This window comes from Chaetomium strumarium (assembly GCF_033439665.1).
Source record: "Chaetomium strumarium strain CBS 333.67 chromosome Unknown B0T15scaffold_3, whole genome shotgun sequence".
Classification (NCBI taxonomy): domain Eukaryota; kingdom Fungi; phylum Ascomycota; class Sordariomycetes; order Sordariales; family Chaetomiaceae; genus Chaetomium; species Chaetomium strumarium.
Genome location: NW_026944431.1, coordinates 1,068,496 through 1,086,221, shown reverse-complemented (window position 1 = coordinate 1,086,221; position 17,726 = coordinate 1,068,496). Strand labels below are relative to the sequence as shown.

General features: G+C 57.1%; 6 protein-coding genes across 6 annotated transcripts; 3 read left to right on the top strand and 3 right to left on the bottom strand.

The window, feature by feature from the left end:
- Positions 1-8: 8 nt before the first annotated feature.
- On the bottom strand, positions 9-1,802 carry B0T15DRAFT_146945 (uncharacterized protein). The gene is made up of 3 exons (XM_062861943.1): positions 1,636-1,802; positions 1,227-1,472; positions 9-1,153 (listed from the first exon to the last, which is right to left on the bottom strand). Exons 2-3 carry the CDS (start codon positions 1,423-1,425, stop codon positions 252-254), a joined length of 1,101 nt encoding a protein of 366 aa, XP_062722388.1. The 5' UTR covers positions 1,426-1,472; positions 1,636-1,802; the 3' UTR covers positions 9-251.
- B0T15DRAFT_146764 (uncharacterized protein) lies at positions 1,725-3,733 on the top strand. Its single transcript, XM_062861942.1, has 2 exons — positions 1,725-3,618; positions 3,729-3,733. Exon 1 carries the CDS (start codon positions 2,017-2,019, stop codon positions 3,292-3,294), a length of 1,278 nt encoding a protein of 425 aa, XP_062722387.1. The 5' UTR covers positions 1,725-2,016; the 3' UTR covers positions 3,295-3,618; positions 3,729-3,733.
- A 1,729-nt stretch (positions 3,734-5,462) lies between these two features.
- B0T15DRAFT_492141 (fungal-specific transcription factor domain-containing protein) lies at positions 5,463-7,146 on the top strand (the record flags this gene model as incomplete). Its single annotated transcript, XM_062866844.1, has 3 exons — positions 5,463-6,093; positions 6,164-6,865; positions 7,010-7,146. The coding sequence occupies 3 exons, from the start codon at positions 5,463-5,465 to the stop codon at positions 7,144-7,146; spliced, it is 1,470 nt and encodes a 489-aa protein (XP_062722386.1).
- A 670-nt stretch (positions 7,147-7,816) lies between these two features.
- B0T15DRAFT_483922 (mitochondrial GTPase 2-like protein) lies at positions 7,817-12,975 on the bottom strand (the record flags this gene model as incomplete). The annotated part of the gene is made up of 4 exons (XM_062866193.1): positions 7,817-8,863; positions 8,918-10,369; positions 10,400-10,483; positions 11,359-12,975. The coding sequence occupies 4 exons, from the start codon at positions 12,973-12,975 to the stop codon at positions 7,817-7,819; spliced, it is 4,200 nt and encodes a 1,399-aa protein (XP_062722385.1).
- A 1,754-nt stretch (positions 12,976-14,729) lies between these two features.
- On the top strand, positions 14,730-15,694 carry B0T15DRAFT_146397 (uncharacterized protein). Its single transcript, XM_062861940.1, has 2 exons — positions 14,730-15,017; positions 15,075-15,694. The coding sequence occupies exons 1-2, from the start codon at positions 14,842-14,844 to the stop codon at positions 15,622-15,624; spliced, it is 726 nt and encodes a 241-aa protein (XP_062722384.1). The 5' UTR covers positions 14,730-14,841; the 3' UTR covers positions 15,625-15,694.
- Positions 15,695-16,563: 869 nt separating this feature from the next.
- On the bottom strand, positions 16,564-17,387 carry B0T15DRAFT_146383 (uncharacterized protein). The gene has a single exon (XM_062861939.1). The coding sequence runs from the start codon at positions 17,247-17,249 to the stop codon at positions 16,806-16,808; it is 444 nt and encodes a 147-aa protein (XP_062722383.1). The 5' UTR covers positions 17,250-17,387; the 3' UTR covers positions 16,564-16,805.
- Positions 17,388-17,726: the final 339 nt, after the last annotated feature.

Below are 17,726 nucleotides of genomic sequence, written 5' to 3'. Positions count from 1 at the left end.
TGCGATCCTGCGCTTGATTATCCTCCGTCGACCATTAACCATAACCGCTAACCGCGTCTAGCATTTGCCTTTCAGACCAGTAACCCGTTTTCCCATAGCCTCAATGCACCACCACCATCAACACCAAAATGCACGTTCATAAGCCATAATCACCGTAAAGAGTCCGACAAAAACACCTTGCCAGAAACATCCACACTCTTCCTCCCAGCAAAGCGAAAGACGAAAACAAACTCAAGAACTGGGCTCCCCGATCAACGATGAAGACTTCTCGTCGGGGTTTTCGAGCGCTCTTCATCACTGTCCCCTTCAACAATGGTAGGCGGAACCCTACCCGTCCGGTGCATGTTGTCGACGATCGTGAGGCGCCGAGGAGACAAAACGGTGCCGAAAGTTCGGGGACTAACGCCTTTAGAGCCAGACTGTGCCGTACGAGAGCTCCCCACTCCCGAGTCCGCATGGGTCCGTTGTCGTTTCATCGTCGGCAACGGGCTCTCATCGAGATCATCCCACTTCGGACCCCCCAGTCCTTCGTAATCCCGCATGAGCCAGGCTCGCAGCTCAGGACCGCTCAGCCGACCACCGAGAGCAGTATTACTGAGTCGGCGCTTCGGCGGTGTATGATCCGAGCGCAGATAGCTCGGCAAGGGGGGAAACCTGCCGGGACTGACAGGCCTAAATGAGTCGGGATCTGCCGCTTTCGGCACCGATACCACGTTGTTGAAGCGTGTGAGATTTCGTTCATCCATCCTCCACCTAAAGAGGATGGTCCTCGGGACGAACATAATTATATGTTCGATGAACGCCCAAATGAGATACCCGGTCAAGTAGGCCCATGAGCAAAACGTGATGATAGATGCGAACAACGCGAGCGGAATGGCGAGGTTCAAAATGAGGATGGTGGAAAGCGAGAATGTGATCAAGTTTTTAAGCCAATACATCTTGTCGAGCTCTGTTGATAAAAAGATGTCTTTCTGGCCTCTGTTGAGATGGATACGGTACCAGAACCGGAGCAGTGGGAAGGCCCAGAAGGGTGGGAGTGATTGAAGTTGCAACCGCGCCTGCGACGAAAGAAGTGAGAGGATGGAGCCGAGCACTGTGAGCAGAGGGGCAAGCAATAAGTGCCCGGCGACGGCTCGTCTTAAGCAGCTGGAACCTGTGGGCTGATTAGATGTGGTCCAGGTCTGGGCCGAACGCTCTGATGTGCTATGTCGTATGCTATTTCGCACCGTATGTCATCGTACTTACCTTCCTGGTGTTGATACTGAACCGTAGGGGCTTCATCCCTAAGGGTTGTACATACTGTGCAGGTGTGGTCCAACCGCCTGTGAAGACGGGACAAAGCTCAGGTGAGGCGCGCTTTAGCTCGGACAGGAGCTCCTGCAGATGGATAGCACTGGCAGACCGTTTCCCAGACTCCCAGTGCATCAAATGAGGTCATCGTGCCTTGCCTTCCTCAAGGGACATACCTTCCTCTGTTCCATCCGTTAGAGATTGGAAAGCTCAGGTAGTAAAGCAAATCTTGAGAAAACCTAGCGGGTGTGTTCCCTCGGAGCGGGGCAACCCTGCCCATGTGTAGCAGAACAGGCGGGAGATAGGCGTCTGTAGATCGATCTACATTGTTCGGAGTTTCCTTACAGATTGCCGGTGCCGCCGATCATCTGGATCAGTGCACTAGTCTAGAAGCAAGCGGATTCCTTCAACAATTATCAGCCCAGCGCGGTGTCATTGAGAGCGGTCGTAGGCGTCAGTTCCAAAAGCGGTTAGACTGCGTCGCTTTATTCACATCGCCTGACACCTCGAACAGAGTCGACACCCTCCACCTTGAGCCCCGCACCGTGCCCCTCACTCCACGTTCGGATTGTGGGGAACGAAAGGCCCACAGCTGTACCTTCAACGTCGACCAACATCGTCTCGGCCAAATATAATGAGTCAGACGCGCGAACAGAAGATACCGTGCAATTCTCACGTCAGTTCGAAAACCACTTCAGACTGCTACAGACCGCGGCTTGACACACTATGTGCCGCCAAAGCGATGGCCAAGCAAGCCCAGCAGCTTCCGCGTGTGACGAGTCCCGTGAGGCTAAGTTTCCATGGCATATCGGTGTCTGCGATGCCCACTGCCACCCGACGGATACCATGTCCTCGATCGCTAGCATAAATAATATGCGCGCCCGTGCCTTGACCATCATGGCCACGCGCTCGCAGGACCAGGACCTGGTGGCCTCGGTGGCGGCAAAAAGCGGTATTCGGGACCGTGCGGCGCTCGAGGGTGAACACGGGGTGCAGAACACGTCAAGTCTAGTCGTGCCTGCGTTTGGGTGGCATCCTTGGTTTTCGTACCAGCTCTATGACGATATCGATGATGGCACGGGCGGCGGTGGCAACGCCACTTATGATCCCTCCGCGGCAAAAGCGGAGCAAAAAGCGACGCATTACAGTGCGGTGCTTTCGCCCACACCGGATGAAAAGTTTATCGCCTCGTTGCCGGACCCAAAACCGCTGAGCAGCTTTATCAGTGAGACACGACAGCGTGTGCTCGACGCCGGGACGGCTCTTATCGGCGAGATCGGTCTGGACAAAGCATTCCGCCTGCCATGGCCATGGAATGCCGCCGACCAGTCGGAGCGCGATGGGACGCTGACACCCGGCGGGAGGGAGGGCCGCAGTCTGAGCCCGCACCATGTCAAGATGGCGCATCAAGTGCAAGTCCTCAAAGCCCAGCTGCGGCTTGCCGGAGAGCTAGGTGTGGCGGTTAGCGTTCACGGCGTGCAGGCTCACGGGGTGCTGTTCGACGCTCTTGCGTCGCTGTGGAAGGGCTACGAGAAGGAAGTGGTCTCGCGTCGAAAACAGAAGCTAGTGGCGAAGGGCGCCGAGGACTTCTCGTCTAGCGACGAGGATGATGAGTACGATTGGACGACCGATGAGGTGCCCAGGCCAACGGTGAAGCGCTACAAGCCGAAGCCCTTCCCGCCGCGGGTATGTTTGCACTCGTTTAGCGGATCGCCGCAGATGGTTAGCCAGTACCTGAACCCGGCAATACCGCTCAAGGTGTACTTTTCCTTTTCGACCGTCATCAACCTCTCGACCGCCGGAGGAGAGAGCAGATTCCCTGACGTTATCCGGGCCTGTCCCGACGACCGGCTGTTGGTTGAGAGTGACCTGCATTGCGCTGGCGAGGACATGGATCGTCTTCTGGAGGATATATGTCGGAAAGTGTGCGACACCAAGGGCTGGTCTTTGGAAGAGGGCCTGCAGAGGATACGGAAGAATTACGAGGAATTCGTTTTCGGCTAAGGTTCCTCAACGAAGACGGCGACCATGTGTGGTCTGTAGCTGTCAGGATACCCATTGCTCTACAGGCCCCGTACAGTCGTAGATGGCGGCCATGGCCAAGCAGCAGTGGCAGGAGGGATATGGAGACATCATCGCCGAGCCCGGAGTTGCAGGCGATGCCAGGCCTTATCTCAGTGTTCTGGATACCTACAGGACGACCCCTGAAAGATTGTTAGCGCGGAACCTACGACAAGGGTCTTCTTTTCAACCCGAAAGAACACTCTTAAACCACGAAAAGAGCTGATTCAACGCAAAGAAATAGAGCGTCTTGCAATAATCCAAAAGGTTGAGTCTATCTGTACTTTTTTTCCAGAGAAAAATTGACCGTTTTGACGTTGAGATCGAGATTTTGGGGCTGACCCTGGTCTTCAAATCAGACGCTAACGAACTTTCAGGGGTCCGACTGTACCGAGTCTCGAATGCCGAAACATCGGCAAGTGGGTCCGGGGCAGTAGGGGATGCAGTGGCGCCCAGGTCGGAGCTGCCACCTTATATAGAGGAAGCTGATGATCTTACAGGCAGTTAACGGTGACTGTCAAGTCAAAAAAGAAGATTTCAACGTCACATTTGGACTCGGCATACTGCAGGTTATTGGAAGGGCTCGAACAGTTGGTAGCCGATTGTCGCTGACTTTTGCCCTTTGGACGATCGGCATCGAATCGTAGCATCCGCGTCGGCCCCTGCAAGCAGTCATTACTAGCGCCTCGCGCACTCCCCAGGCAAAATTGATGACTTCCCCCGGGCCGGTTCCCCTCATCAATTGCTCAATGGCTGCTTGCGGTCAAGGCCATTTTCTCTTATCTCCGCCACCCGTCAGCTCCCCTTTCCCAGATCCCATCGCATTTCCGTTTGCTCCAAATCCCTCATTATTCCCAGCCCTGCCCAGTCGCTTACATCGTCCTGGGCGGACCGCAATCAGTTGGCCAAGACGCCGACGGCAGAGGCTCGCGTAACGTGCGCGGCTTATTCCCGGCTCTGTGGCGCTCCTCGCTGTTGTTTCGCCCGACAGCTTATTTCCGAGGGCACCGTCGTCTCGCTACCGCCTGCCGCTGGCTGCGATCTGGCGACGGGAGGAGTCAGCATTCCGCGCCCCCAAGAGGCAGAGATTCGACGATCTCGTCTGAGCGGAGTCCTGCCCGCCAGGCTGCTTGGCTGCCGCCTTGGCGCCGCCGTCGGACTTGCGAATGGACAGATCGGTGCCGCTGTCAGCGCTGGGCCGGCCGCCCGTCCTCTCGGTCTCAACAACCCCGACGCCGAGTTCGGCCGGTTCGTCCAGCATCACTGTGTCGCCGGCCATTACCTCGGCTCAGTACCACCCGCATTGGCGCCAACGTTACTTCCAATCGGATGCACACGACGCACAGCTCCGCCGGGGGCCGAGGAGGGCCACACGTGGAGAAACGGGCAGTCCTGAGGAGTCATCCATAGTATGGGCCCCGTCCGCCAAGTCCGCCAGGGCCGGAAGCAATACGGACGGACCGGGCAGCTCCGATCTTGGCGGATCCCCCGGCGACGGGTACAGCAGCACCGCATCTCCCACGGCCGCGGGAGAGCCGCCGAAAAAGAAGCAGAAGCGCAACAAGCCGACCTTGTCTTGTTTTGAATGCGTTGAAAGAAAAACAAAGGTATGGAAACCCAATCTTCCACCCCCAAAGTTGTCTTGTCTGTTCAGCCCGGCTCGGCTTCTGCGAGCCAGGAATACACTATTCCGCGTGTGATGCACTTTATGAACTGTCAAGATGTCGTCTGTTGGGCGTGAAATGCTTAATCTCTTGTGCATGTCGCTATGGACGGGTCTCTTTGACCGGAGGCCTGTTAGCGATATACGTATCTATATACTTACGTTGGTTGCGTCCTTTGCAGTGCGATCGAGGAAGACCCCATTGTCTCGCCTGTACGTCATGCTTATCCTTCTCCCAAAGATTTCTGGTCTAATCCCAAGCAGGCATTAAACGTCAGACGGACTGTAAATATGCCCATGTCGCCAACCTTCTCGAGTAAGTAGAAAACGTGCCGCACTGGCCGTGATGTTGGTTGACAAGGAATTCAGAGAGACGAGGCGAAGCGCAACAAGTGGCCGCCGGATGACAAGGCCTCCTCGGAAGCGGCCCGAGACCGCAAGGCATATCATGCCAAACGCTGCTGATCGTGGCTTTAACGTGGAACGTCTGAAAGCTCTGGGCTCGGTTGCCACCTCCACGGGTCTCCTGTCTAATGTCCCCTATTCCGCCCCGGGGTCGTCGAATGTTTTCGGCATCGGGTCGGAACATCCGTTCGCCAACTACTGGACCTGCGAGGGTGGATTGCCAGAGGTGATATCTGTCCTTCCCGACAAGTTGCAGGCCGATATTCTGCTCAACCGCTACTTCGAGTGCGTCGACCCGGTCTATCCCATGCTGCACCGGCAGACCTTCTACGCCGACTACGAGCACTTCTGGTCTCTATCACGGGCCGAGAAGGATCGATCGGATGCCGCTTTTGTGGCGCTGATGTTTGTAATGCTGGCGCTGGGCACCCAGTTCGTGACGTCGACCTCGCCCAGGGAGCGGAAGCAGACGGCCGAATTCTATGCATCCGCCAGCAACCAAGCGCTGCGCATGTGTTCTTACCTGAGCACCGCTTCCATACGGACCATCCAGGCGATGGTGCTCATCACATACTTTCTTATCAATGACAACCACGCCTCGGACGGATGGGCCTTCGCGGGCATCCTTATGCGGCAGGCATATGCAATGGGATTACACCGGGATCCCAATATCGGTACTGTGACCCCCTCAACAAAGCCCCGTTCAGCATGTTCTATACCCACCTAAGCTAACAAGTCTCAAAGTGGTCCCGAACGCGCCTCTTTTCGAGAAGCAACAGCGCCGCAAAGTCTGGCAGGCCGTCCTCCTCCAAGACACCTTCCTCACCGTGCTCCTCTCACTCCCGCCCAGCGCCACCCACACCGACGTCAGCGTGGATGACCTTATCGTGGACGGCTCGTCCATCGCGTCCGACGACCCGACCGACACGGCCTACATCCGCGGCTCCTGGACGCTCGCCAACCTCGTGCAGGAAACCATCTGCAGCCCGCGCTCGCTCGACGTGCCCATCTGCACCACCGCCCGCCACAAATCCAAGTTGGTGGCCGACTTCCGGGCCGTCTACCGCTCCTTCCCGGACGTGTTCCGCTCGTGGGACCCGGAGGCGCTCGCGCAGCTCGCGCAGACGAACAAGCGGGTCGTGCGGCAGACGCTGTTCCTGAGTAGCAACTACTTCCACAATCTCATGCTGGTGCACGCGTCCGAGAGCCAGGACGTGTCCGTGAACGTGCGGGGCACACTGGAGGCGGCGCACGACGCCATCACGACCTTCTTCGTCCTGTTTTCCCTCTTCGAGGCCGAGGCGCGAGTCTGGTGGGTGTTTAACCACCGGGCGTTTCTGGAGGCGTTGTGCATTGGCAATGTGTTGAGGGAGGTCGCCCGCGAGCCGGGCGCGGACGAGAGCCTGAACAAGGACCCCTTGTTCGTCAGGGCCAGGGGAGATATTCGTAAGTACCTATCTACCTAAACTTACCTTACCTTATCTACTACCAAAATCCGCCTACGTCTACCTCTTTCGTCGCGCGGCGGCTGTTATGCAAGGGAAAAAAAGGCCCGGGTGCTGACTGGACCGCTCTTCCCCCCCGATCTAGTTCGCATGATACAGATTATGCAGGCCATGAGTGAGGGCGAGCAGGGCTCGCAGACGGCGAGGACGCGAGTACAGGTTCTGAGCGAGTTCTTGAGCCTAGGTCAAGGGGCGAACTTGAATGATGGCGCCGTATACTAGATGTTTTGGAGGGGGATGCATTCAGAGGAAGAGCGTGGCTTCCATATTTTCATGGTGACCCGATATATATATGTATCAATCATCCTTGGTTGATTTGTGGATAGCTTTTACAATCGTACACATTTACATGACTCTGATCGAGGGTCAAAGAGGGTGCTGATTGGGCTGAGCATTTGTTCTTACAAAAGGTTTTGGATAATGCAGTGTATCTATCTGGTTTTTTTTGTATGTCACCGGAAGGGGGAGTATGGAACTGCCTAGGTAAGGTATCTTCGGGTATGCAGTGCCTCTGCATGTTTGTAGATTGGAAATAGAAGACTGGCAGCGCTTTTTGGGGGTTTGCCTTCCTGATGAGGGTGAGGATGAGATGAGATGACGGCGACCCGTGTTGGTCTCTCTCTCTCTCTCGTTCTCTCGTGTGTTCGTCTCGGCAGCCGGATACGTATGGCTCACAGAAATCCTCTGTGCCCTCTACCATGACAACAGCGACAATCAAGGCCGAGAGACAGTTAAAGATGGCTCAAGAACCGAATCACTTCTATATTTTACCATGTTTTGCGTCCCAGAAAAAACCAACGTTTGTCATAGATTTACGTTCAAGTGTCTTCCTAGCTGCCGATATTAGCGCAGGGTTCGGAAGCACCTGAAACAGGTCGGAGAAGCCGGCCACCTAGGCTTTTGACTCTCCCCCGGCGGGACCCGCTCCATCTTCCTCAACAACATCAGTCTTAGCCTCAGCTTCAGGAGCAGGTGCATCGACGACCTCGACATCCGCAGCACCAACCGCAGCTGCCTCCTCTTCCTCTTCCTTAACCTCAGCGTCCTTCATCTCAGCATCCTTCCCCTGAGCATCACCGTCAGTCTCCTCCTCCGCCTTCTGTTCCTTGGGTTTGTTGTCCTTCTGTATACCCATGTTGATCAGCGGCGTAGTATCATTGTAGATGCGCAGCAGCATGGCACTACGATCCTCTTTAGGGAGCATCAGGTTCAGACTTTGGAAGCTCTTCCAGAGCGGCAGCGCCATGTGCTCCGTAAAGTCCTCGTCGCCCGCCTCGGGCTCGATGCGGAGCACACAGCACCCCAATGCCAGATCGCGCACGCGCTCGCCGATCTCGTCCATGCGCTTCCAGTCGTCGCCCGCGATCTTGGGGAACATTTCGATCAGCAGCTTCTTGAGCGTCTCCTTCTTGTTGAGCACCACCACCCGCTCGGGCCCGACGTAGCCGTGCAGGATGGGCATCCCTTCGCTCTGGATGCGCCAGCGGCAGACCTCGGCCGAGGGAGCGTCCTGCTTGACGAACATCTTGACGCCGCCGTGCACGAACTTGACGCCGCGCCCTTCGTTGAGCACCAGGATGTCGCGCACGAGCGCCGACGTGTAGTAGATAGCCTTGGCGGGCTCGCCGAGCGCGTTGCGCACCATGTACCGGTCGGTCGGGAAGCGCGGGGAGATCTTGTAGAACTCGGCTACATTCTTGATTACTTCGTGGTCGGGAGGGAGGAACTTGAAGGGTTCTTCGTAGGGGCCATCGGGCTTGCGCTTGGGTTCGGGTAGCTCGGAGGCTGCGGCGGCTGGGGTTGATACTTGAGGGGTGGCGAAGGTGGGATCTGTTGGCTCAGTCCTCACCTCAGTCTCCCCCTCAGTCTTGACCTCAGTGTCCACCTCAGTCTTGACCTCGGTGTCCATCTCGGTCTTGACCTCGGTGTCCATCTCGGTCTTGACCTCCGTACCAAGCTCAGGCTTGAACTCCGCCGCAGGCTCAGCGGGCACCAATTGCTCCTTTACGACCGGCTCCTCAGACAACCGCAACTTCTTGACACCGCCCTCCGCTTCCTTGCCATCCTCTTCCAGCGGCCGCTTCCCAGCGCTCGCCTTGCCGTTCGCCTTCGCATGTTGGACGGGCTGCTTTCTGTTCTCCTCGGGCTTCGCCTTGAACTCGGATTTCTTGTGCAGCGCAGTGATGAAGAAGCCGCCAGTGTCCTGCTGGTGCGCATAGACCCGCATGCAGCGCTCCAGGGGAAGGTCGGCGCAGTTACTACCGGCAGTCGGTGGGAACATGCTGTCGACAAGACGACCAGGGGCAATGCCATCTTCGGTGGACTTGGTGTATTCCTGCACCTCCTCCCACGAATTCCACAGCCGGGCAGACTTGTCCATGATCTGCCATTTCCTCATGCCGGGCTTCCGCTTCAACAGCGGGAGCTGGTCGCTGCAGTCGATGATCTCGATCTTCTCGGGCCCGCCGCACCGCTCGATAGCCGCCGCCACCACGGCCTCGTTCTCGACGGGGTTCATGCTGCAGGTCGAGTAGACGACGCGACCGCCAGGTTTGAGCATCTGCAGTGCACGGACAAGGATCCTGACCTGGGTCAAGTGGAGTCCAAGCGCATTACCAGGAGTCCAGTCCTTCCACAGGTTGACGTTCTTGCGGAGAGTGCCGTCTCCCGAGCAGGGCACGTCGGCCAGGATGCGGTCGAACTTGAGGTAGTTGGGTTTTGAAGGGTTCTCAGGGTTCGGTATCCGAAGAGGAGGGTACATGGTGGCGTCGTGGTTGGTAACGATCATGTTGGGCGAGGACAGCCGTTTTAGCTGGTGGATCAGCATGTGGCTTCGCTTGTAGTCGGCGTCGTTGGCGATGAGCATGCCCGTCGCTCTGCCGTCGTCGCTCGGATCGGCCTCGAGTCGAGCGGCCTCTTCCTCCTGTTCATCTGCCGTCTTCACATCGTCGGCCGAGAATGATTGCACGACCTGACGAATGCGCGCCTCCTCGCCCCGGTGGATCATCTCCAGCAACTGGGCGGCTTTGCTGCCGGGAGCTGCGCAGAGGTCCAGAACGGTCATGCCGGGTTTGACGTCCATAAGCAGAGGCGGAATCATGCTCACGACCTCCTGTCTACTGATGTTGCCCACACTGGTCTCGGACACCAGGAACTTCTGGAAGGCGGCGAAGGGAGGGAACTTGCGGATGACGTTCTTTGGGGTGGTCATGGACCAGGCGAGCCCGTCGGGATACCAGGGCACAGGCTTCGGTGGGTCCACAGCGACGCCCTCATGGGTGATGCGTGTGATTTCGGGGATATATCTCGTCTGGAGTAGGCGCTTGACGGCGAGCGCGTGGCCCTTGGACCCGCAGAACCGGAAGCTGTTGGGCAGCTCTCGTCTGAGCGCCGCCCAAAAATCGGCCTTTTCATCCTCGGGCAGGTCGAGTATTGTGTCGTAGTACTGCTCAAGCCTGTTGTTCGCCTTGCGCACCTCGGGATATGTCTGGTACGGGCGATGGCCTCCGCCGCTGTCGCGGTCACGACCACGGCCACCGCGGCCGCCGCCTCGGTGTCCCTGGAACCATCGTTAGTGGAAATGTTGAGATGAATTGCGCCGCAATACTTCTACATACCCGTTTCCCGCGCCCCATATGTGCAAAGGTAGAGAATGAGGCAATGAAAGAGAGGCCGCTGTTGTAGACGGCCACGATGCGCTCCAATCGCATCCAATTAATTGCCCGACTACAGCCAGTGGAGGAAGGAAAAAAGCTGCACGCGATGTGAAGCAATGCGAAATGTGGGGGCGGGGAGCCGATCGTTGTTATCAGAAGTGGAGACGCTGAAAGCGCCAAACAGACCCACTAATTACTACCTTACCATGCTTACTAAGTACTGTAAGTTCACTATGCTGACTTAACACGATCGTAGCATGTGCAGCCATAGGTAAGGCTCTTCCAGTTTTGCTGCTATCTCCAGAGGTATCTATCGAAGAGCTTCAAGGAGATGTACATCGGCTGTGTTTACACGCGGAAGCGTGGCAAGCCGCTGCTGTTCCCTGATCCTCCTCTGTAGGCACGAGCTACTGTTAATGTTCTGACACTAACCAACAGCCCGAGTATTGTCCACACATCTGTCAAGGGAGCATCACGAAGATGACTTATTTAAGCCCGGGGGAATGGAACCCCGTGATAGCATCCATCCAAGGAAGAACGCTTCTTGGCTATGGTGCCCCAGCTTGTTTCGTTCGCCCACAGGTCTACCGTCAGCGAATCTCAGTGCATCCACGGTCATCTTGAAGGATCAATCAACCTATAGCCACCAAGCTTTGCTTCAAGGCATTGTGATGTTGGGATCTGCGCCCAGATACCCCGGTGGTCTCGCTCAACCATCCAACAAGCCCACCGCCCAGTGCACCACCCTCTCCACGCCCTCGCCCTTAATGGCACTAACAGGAATGGCCCTGCAATCATGCGTCCAAGCACCCTCGACCCCGCTAGGATGCGGCTCGTCCCCTCGGCTGATAGCAGCAAGATACTCCCGCAACTCGTCAAAGTTACTCCGCGTATCCGGGAGGTCGCCCTTGGTAGCCACCACAAACCACGGTTTGCCCGCAATGTGGAGGCCACCGGCATTCACAGCCGGAGCGGAGTCGGGGCCCATCGCCATGGAGCTCGGCCAGAAAGTGTCGTCTTGCACATCAGTCCCCGCCGTAAGACTCCAATCAATGGCCGCCTGGCGCTGCCGCTCGCGCTCCTCGTCCTCGCGCATCTGTGCATACAAGCCCACCTCGTTCCACAGCGCCTTGAGCGCCTTCACGGCATTCCCGGCGCCGAGGTCGAGGACGAAAGCGAGTACACCGGCCCGCTCGACGTGCCTGAGGAAGGCAATGCCGAGGCCTTTGTCGAGGTGAGCACCCTCAATCAGCCCGGGTATGTCAGCGATCGTGAACCTGGTGCGGCGCTCAAACTCGGGTTCCGAGCCGGAGGAGGTATTGAAAGGGTCGTCCCTGGAAGGCGGGGCGTCTGAAACCTTGCGGTAGCTCGTCAACATCGGACGGCCCTTGTTGTTGTCGAGGACAACGGTGCCGATGTTGGGCTGCAACGTGGTGAAGGCCCAGTCGCCCACTCGCGTGCGGCTGTTGCTGATGGAACGGAGCAGGGTGCTCTTGCCGGCGTTCGGCAGGCCGACCAGGCCGACGTCAGCGAGGAGCTTGAGCTCCAGCTCGATCTCCATCGACATGGCGCGCTCTCCCTTGGTGGCAAACATGGGCTTTGGTGTGCCCTTGCTCACGAAGTGGGGGTTTCCCAGCCCGCCGACGCCCCCTGCTGCGAGCAAGATCGGCCGGGGTGTCGGCCGGGACAGATCCAAATGGACTGGCTCCTTGGGTGGCAAGAAGATGGGATCCCGGTTCGGCAATCTCGGCAGCTCGATCCTCTTCATGTCCGAGGAGGATATGCCAGGGTAGATCAGCCACTTGTGACGGTCCGGATCTTCGATTGGCTCTCCATCCGGACCTTCCTCCACTGGCAGCGCTTTTCGTCTCCTATGCCTCTTGCGCAGAAAGCGGCTTTCTCCTTCCGGGTCGTCCCGGCTGATCTCTCTGACGACGGTGCCGACGGGCACAGCGATGACCACATCCTCCCCGCGCTGCCCCGACCTGGAGCTACCCATCCCGCTCTTGCCTTTCCCCGCGCGTATGACCTTCCTCCGGGCTAGCTTGTGCAGCGACGTCTCGCCGTGCACGGCCTGGATGTAGACATTGCCGCCGTGTCCTCCGTCGCCGCCGTTGGCAGGCCCGTCCTCCATGAACGCCTCGCGCAGGAACGAGATGCAGCCGTTGCCACCGCTGCCGGCGTGGATTGTCAGACGGGCCTTATCTGCGAAGTAGGGCATCGAATAGTCGTCGGGCGCCGGGTTCAGCCGCGATGCGCCGGCCTCGGTGCTGCTCCGTCGCGTGCCATTGAGGGCGGCGGCCAGGCCGGAACGATATATGCCGCCGGGAGAGAAAAGTGATGGGTAGAGAAAGGGCAGGAACACCCGCGAGCTACGGGGACATCGACAAGCCATGCTGGGCAATATGCGTCGTTGATGGTGCGGGCGCGTCTGCCAGGCTCACCAAGATGCCGCTGACCATTGCCGATTTGGAGCTTGAGAATTGAAATCTGGACAGGGGTCGTCAAGCGATAAGATAGGTGTTAAGCGCACCCCACCGGCTTGCAGCAACCCGTCCGCCGCTTTCAATTGGGACAATCGGTTTGTTGGCTTCATATTCCGCAAAATTCTTTCGAGCTTTTCGTTCTCGGGCTGGGATGACCAGCGTCACGCCTCGATCAGATCGATGACTATGATCCTCCTGTAGCTTGCCTGGTGCCAGACATTCGGTTTCCCGAAAAAGCCATCCTGTCCCTTACCCTTTCGCGAGGTACACAGTACGGAATATGTGATTCGGGTTCTCATGCGGGTGCTCCATCCTGATCCCTTTCTCACGCAGCACGCTGACTGGCCCCACTTTTACGGTTCTCGGCCTGCCGGGCGGCACTCTGATGGTCTGCCGTGGTCGCACCGTCAACAAACATGCGGTCAGTAGCCGAGCGAAGATATGAGTTCTACCGGACGCCCAACTCAAGCTCAGCTCAGCTGGACAAAAGATCATGGGGACACAAAGGCCGTTTTCTACTACCAATTGGTTCATGTAGAGTACGCATGCAAGTTTGCCGCTCCAACCTGGTTTTGAGAGATTCTACAAAGTATCTCGCTTCTTCCCCTCTGCTGATCTCCCCTCCTCGCCGTGTCTCCACAACCCGACCTCTTCGCCCCGTTCGACGCCGAGGATCCGCACTCCCCTCCGGTTCTGCGTTAGCTGTCGCCCCTCCCCCGCGGCCCTCTCTGCTACTACAGTACAGGCCGTGTGCAGTGGTGCACCGCTCTCCAGCGCCAGCCACAGGACGAATCATCGGCATCCACCTTCGCACTGCAACTGTAATCGACGCCCCCAGAAAACGCGGGTGGTGCGAACAACAACAAGAGGAGACTGGGTTGGAGTTTAATTGGGTCCCGCCGAGACCAGCGCGTCGTGGGACTGGCTAAGCAAGCATTGGGCCGCTGCACGCTGCAGAGCACTGCTGCCAAAACGGCCTGCATTCGAGCCACGACACAGGTTCCAGTCTAAACGTGGTTAAGCCCGACCTTGGTTTGTGCGAGCGGGCCCCAGCCCTCGCAGTGCTTGTCACCCAACTCCGTCGACGACACTTCTTCCCGCCCGCATCGTTGCTGCTTCTGCTGCTGCGTCCTGCTGCATCCTCGACCTCTCTCCGCCAAAGGGAGCCGCTCGCCGTCCCCCAGCTCGATTCTGACTCGACCAGCTGCTGCTGCACTCGCTCACGCCTCTCTCCCAACTCTGCTGCTGCCCTGAAGGAGGAGACGTGTGGTCGTGTGGTTTCTGCTCTTGCCGTCCACGGCATCCAACACACGACGCACGAAACTGCAGAAGTGCAGCAACACTCGATCTTGTACCCTCCCTTTTACCTCTATCGCCGCCCTACTCACGCTGCCCTCGGCTCTGCTCCCTTCGCTGCGTGCTCGAGAGCCCCAGGTCAGTAACTCTATCAGCCCATCCACCCCTCCTCCTCTCATCTCCGCCCTGAACCTCTCGCTGCCCGTTACGCCGGCTGCGTGTTCTCTATCTTGTGGCTTGCCTTCTCTTGTCATACAACTTCACTCCTCCTCCTTTTCCTCCTTCCCACCCTGTCACATCGTCTCCTCTGCTAGCTCTTATTCTGGGCTGGACCCTTGCACCTACCGGTCATGAGCGAGACCATGACCACTCTACGCATGTCAGCCTTTCCTGTATCACTAGGTTGAGATCCCTGGTGTTTTCCCCCCAACAATACTTTGAAAGCTCACCGCGGACGTTCGGACTCGACGGCTAAAACAATGTATACCAGAGAACATAATTCCAAATCGCGGAAAGGGGTCATCAGGATGGACCCGGACTGTGCCATCTGCCATGCTCCAGCCGCCCTGGCCTGCGAATGCGAGGCAAAGGGCCTGGAAGTAGCTGTCAGGCAAGCCGAAAGCCGGATGATGCAGTCGATATACAATGACATACGGTGAGCAACCCCTCTCCCTGACTCCCACGGCCTGGTTAATGCTGACTCTTCTCACAGCTCATGGGTGCGGGCTCACGCACAGGATTACATCCTCGAATACTTCCGGCTTCTAACGGAGCGGCGCAAAACCGCACATGCCCAGCACCTCGAACGTCTCAACGCCCACGCATACCACTACTACCACCAACCACCACACCCGAATGAGATTCAGGCCGCCCAGCAAATGCTGAAGCGAGGCATCGATGAAGATTGGCAAGCGTCTGTACAGCGCTACCCCGAGGTGCTCGAGTACTTCTACAGCCTGGTTGAGCTGACGCTACCCGACGACAACGAGCCCGCGGTCAAGGATCCGCCTCTCAGCGCCCTGAGCGGGCCCCGGAAGGAGAGACGGCGTGTCGGTGCCGCCACGACCGTGGCGAGCGGGCCCAGCTTCGCCAGAGATGAGAGAGAGTACGCTCCCCCTCCGCTACCGCGAGGCCGGACACCGCCGCCGCTGGAACCCGCGCGCGAAAGGAGGACGCCGGGGCCCGAACGTCGAGAGCGGAGGCAGTCCTTCCACCGGCCTGCGCCGCCGCCGACGTCTTACTATCCACCGCCTTACCATTGAAACGTCGTAACCACTTGACCTGTTCTTGAGGGGAGCCCGCTTAAACCTAGCCGGATTGGTTTCCCTCAAGAATCTTGTCATTCTTCTGCGACCTTTCGGCTACTTCTCCTCGCCGTCCGCGCCCCTCTTACTCTACTTTTCATGCCAATGAGTCTGATGAGAACATGATATCATGTCTTGGGCTTCCATCCCGACACGACGTACATATCCTCGCCTGCGTCCCGGATCGGCATCCTTGGAGTTTGTTTGTGTTGACTTCCTTCGGAGACGGCATAGCATTGCGGTGTGCGGTGTACAAAGGAAGGCCTTGCAAAGAGTTCTCTCCTTCTCTCTTTGACGGACGACACAGAGATCTCCTACCAGCATGAGTTTCTTTGTTTTTTCTTCCAGTCAGGACCCGGATAACGGCACGGACGTTCGGCTTTTGCATACGCTTCTCGTTTCTTACTACCTATTCTTCACTCCTACCCGGCGTTGGTGGTTGACTGATCATCTTGCTGATGCTTCTGATCGGAAGCCTTGGGCCTAATTCAGACAAGGGCGGCCTTTTGAGAACGCCGGTTGGGGGAATTGGGATTGGATTGACGTGACACGAGATTAGATCTGAAAAAGGGGCTGGAGGGCACTATTTGGCAGTAAGGGGTTGTTGGCATACCGTTTCTAGCATACCCAAGCTGTCCTCCGTTTCAGGACGGGACGACGAAGCGCTCCGTGAGGGGAAAGCCAAAGGCAGCAGCCATGGTGGCAGCAACAGCGTCATGCTAGTTGTGTCAGATCTCGGAAGGGATCGAATCATGGTGTTGTTGGCTTGACCGGCCGACCACGTCGGACAAGAGCGCTACTCATGTACATATTGCATTGGAAACTGACATAACGTAGGAAACGGAGATGTTCATCTCGAAATGGGATTTCAGGTGCATGTGACGGCCATGAGACTCCGTTGGAAGATGTCCCCGCTGACCGTTTGCTAACTCGATCAGAGCACACACTTCCACTTGAAATATGGACAGGTACCGAAAACATACAAATCTGCGACAATGTAAATAGTGCGTATCCTCGGGCATTCGGCCTAGGATGTTACGTACCACGCCCTTGATCCTGCCTCATATGATCAGCATAGACAAAAGAGGGTAACGAAAACTGTCATACCGATCGAATCCATTTCCCTCGCACTTGTCATCTCACCCGAGTCCTGTGCAGCTCACAGATTCGGTCTGACCAGGGCGGTCCAACGGCCATAACCTGTTGATATAAACCCCCCCAAAAGACCTCCCTCCCATAAACAGCAAACACGTGTATGTTGTGTAACACCTCCGTCCATATCCACTGATGGTCCGATGACAAACACCAGAGTTAACCCAAGATGCGCCCGAGCAGGAGACGACAGGAACCGTAACGATCCACCACGACACCACACACAGCGTCAACTCTCCTGGAGCCCCCCGTCCAGTGGATGCGGATGTGGATGGACGGAGCACATGCAACGCAACGCAACACCGCTGGTGTGACGATAGAGTAGGTCCATATTGTACATTTACCTCCCACAGACAGCGTGCCGCTCGGCTGCCCAACATACTTGAAGCAAGTGGGAGTAGGAAGGACGAGGGTGAAGACGCTTGAACCATGAGACTGGTTTTACTACGTACATCTTGCACGCGACCACAAGGAATTAGGACTTTGTTTAGTCAGTCAGGAAACCGTCATTTCACCAATATAGGCATGCTGGGTGTCAACCAGCCAGAGAACAATGTGGTTTGTCCAACGAACCGTAAAAAAGCAGCCATGACAGCAAGGCGAAGACAGCCGTGAAGCTAGCCACACACAACGGAATCCAACATCTCACATCTGAACGCATGCTGAGATATCGAAACAGCCACTCCTTTTTGGCTGAGACCCAGTAGATGCAGAGACAAAGAAACCTGCTATGCGCATGCGACCTGGCCGTCAGCATTCCAATTCGTCTAGTGCGTTGCCCGATGAAGACCCATAAGGGAAGATGGATAACAAGAGAGGAAGGGCCCCAAGCGAAGCATCACATGGTTCAAGGGACAAAACAGAGGTTAGATTGACCAATTGAGGAATAAAGCTGAACTTGAAAACAC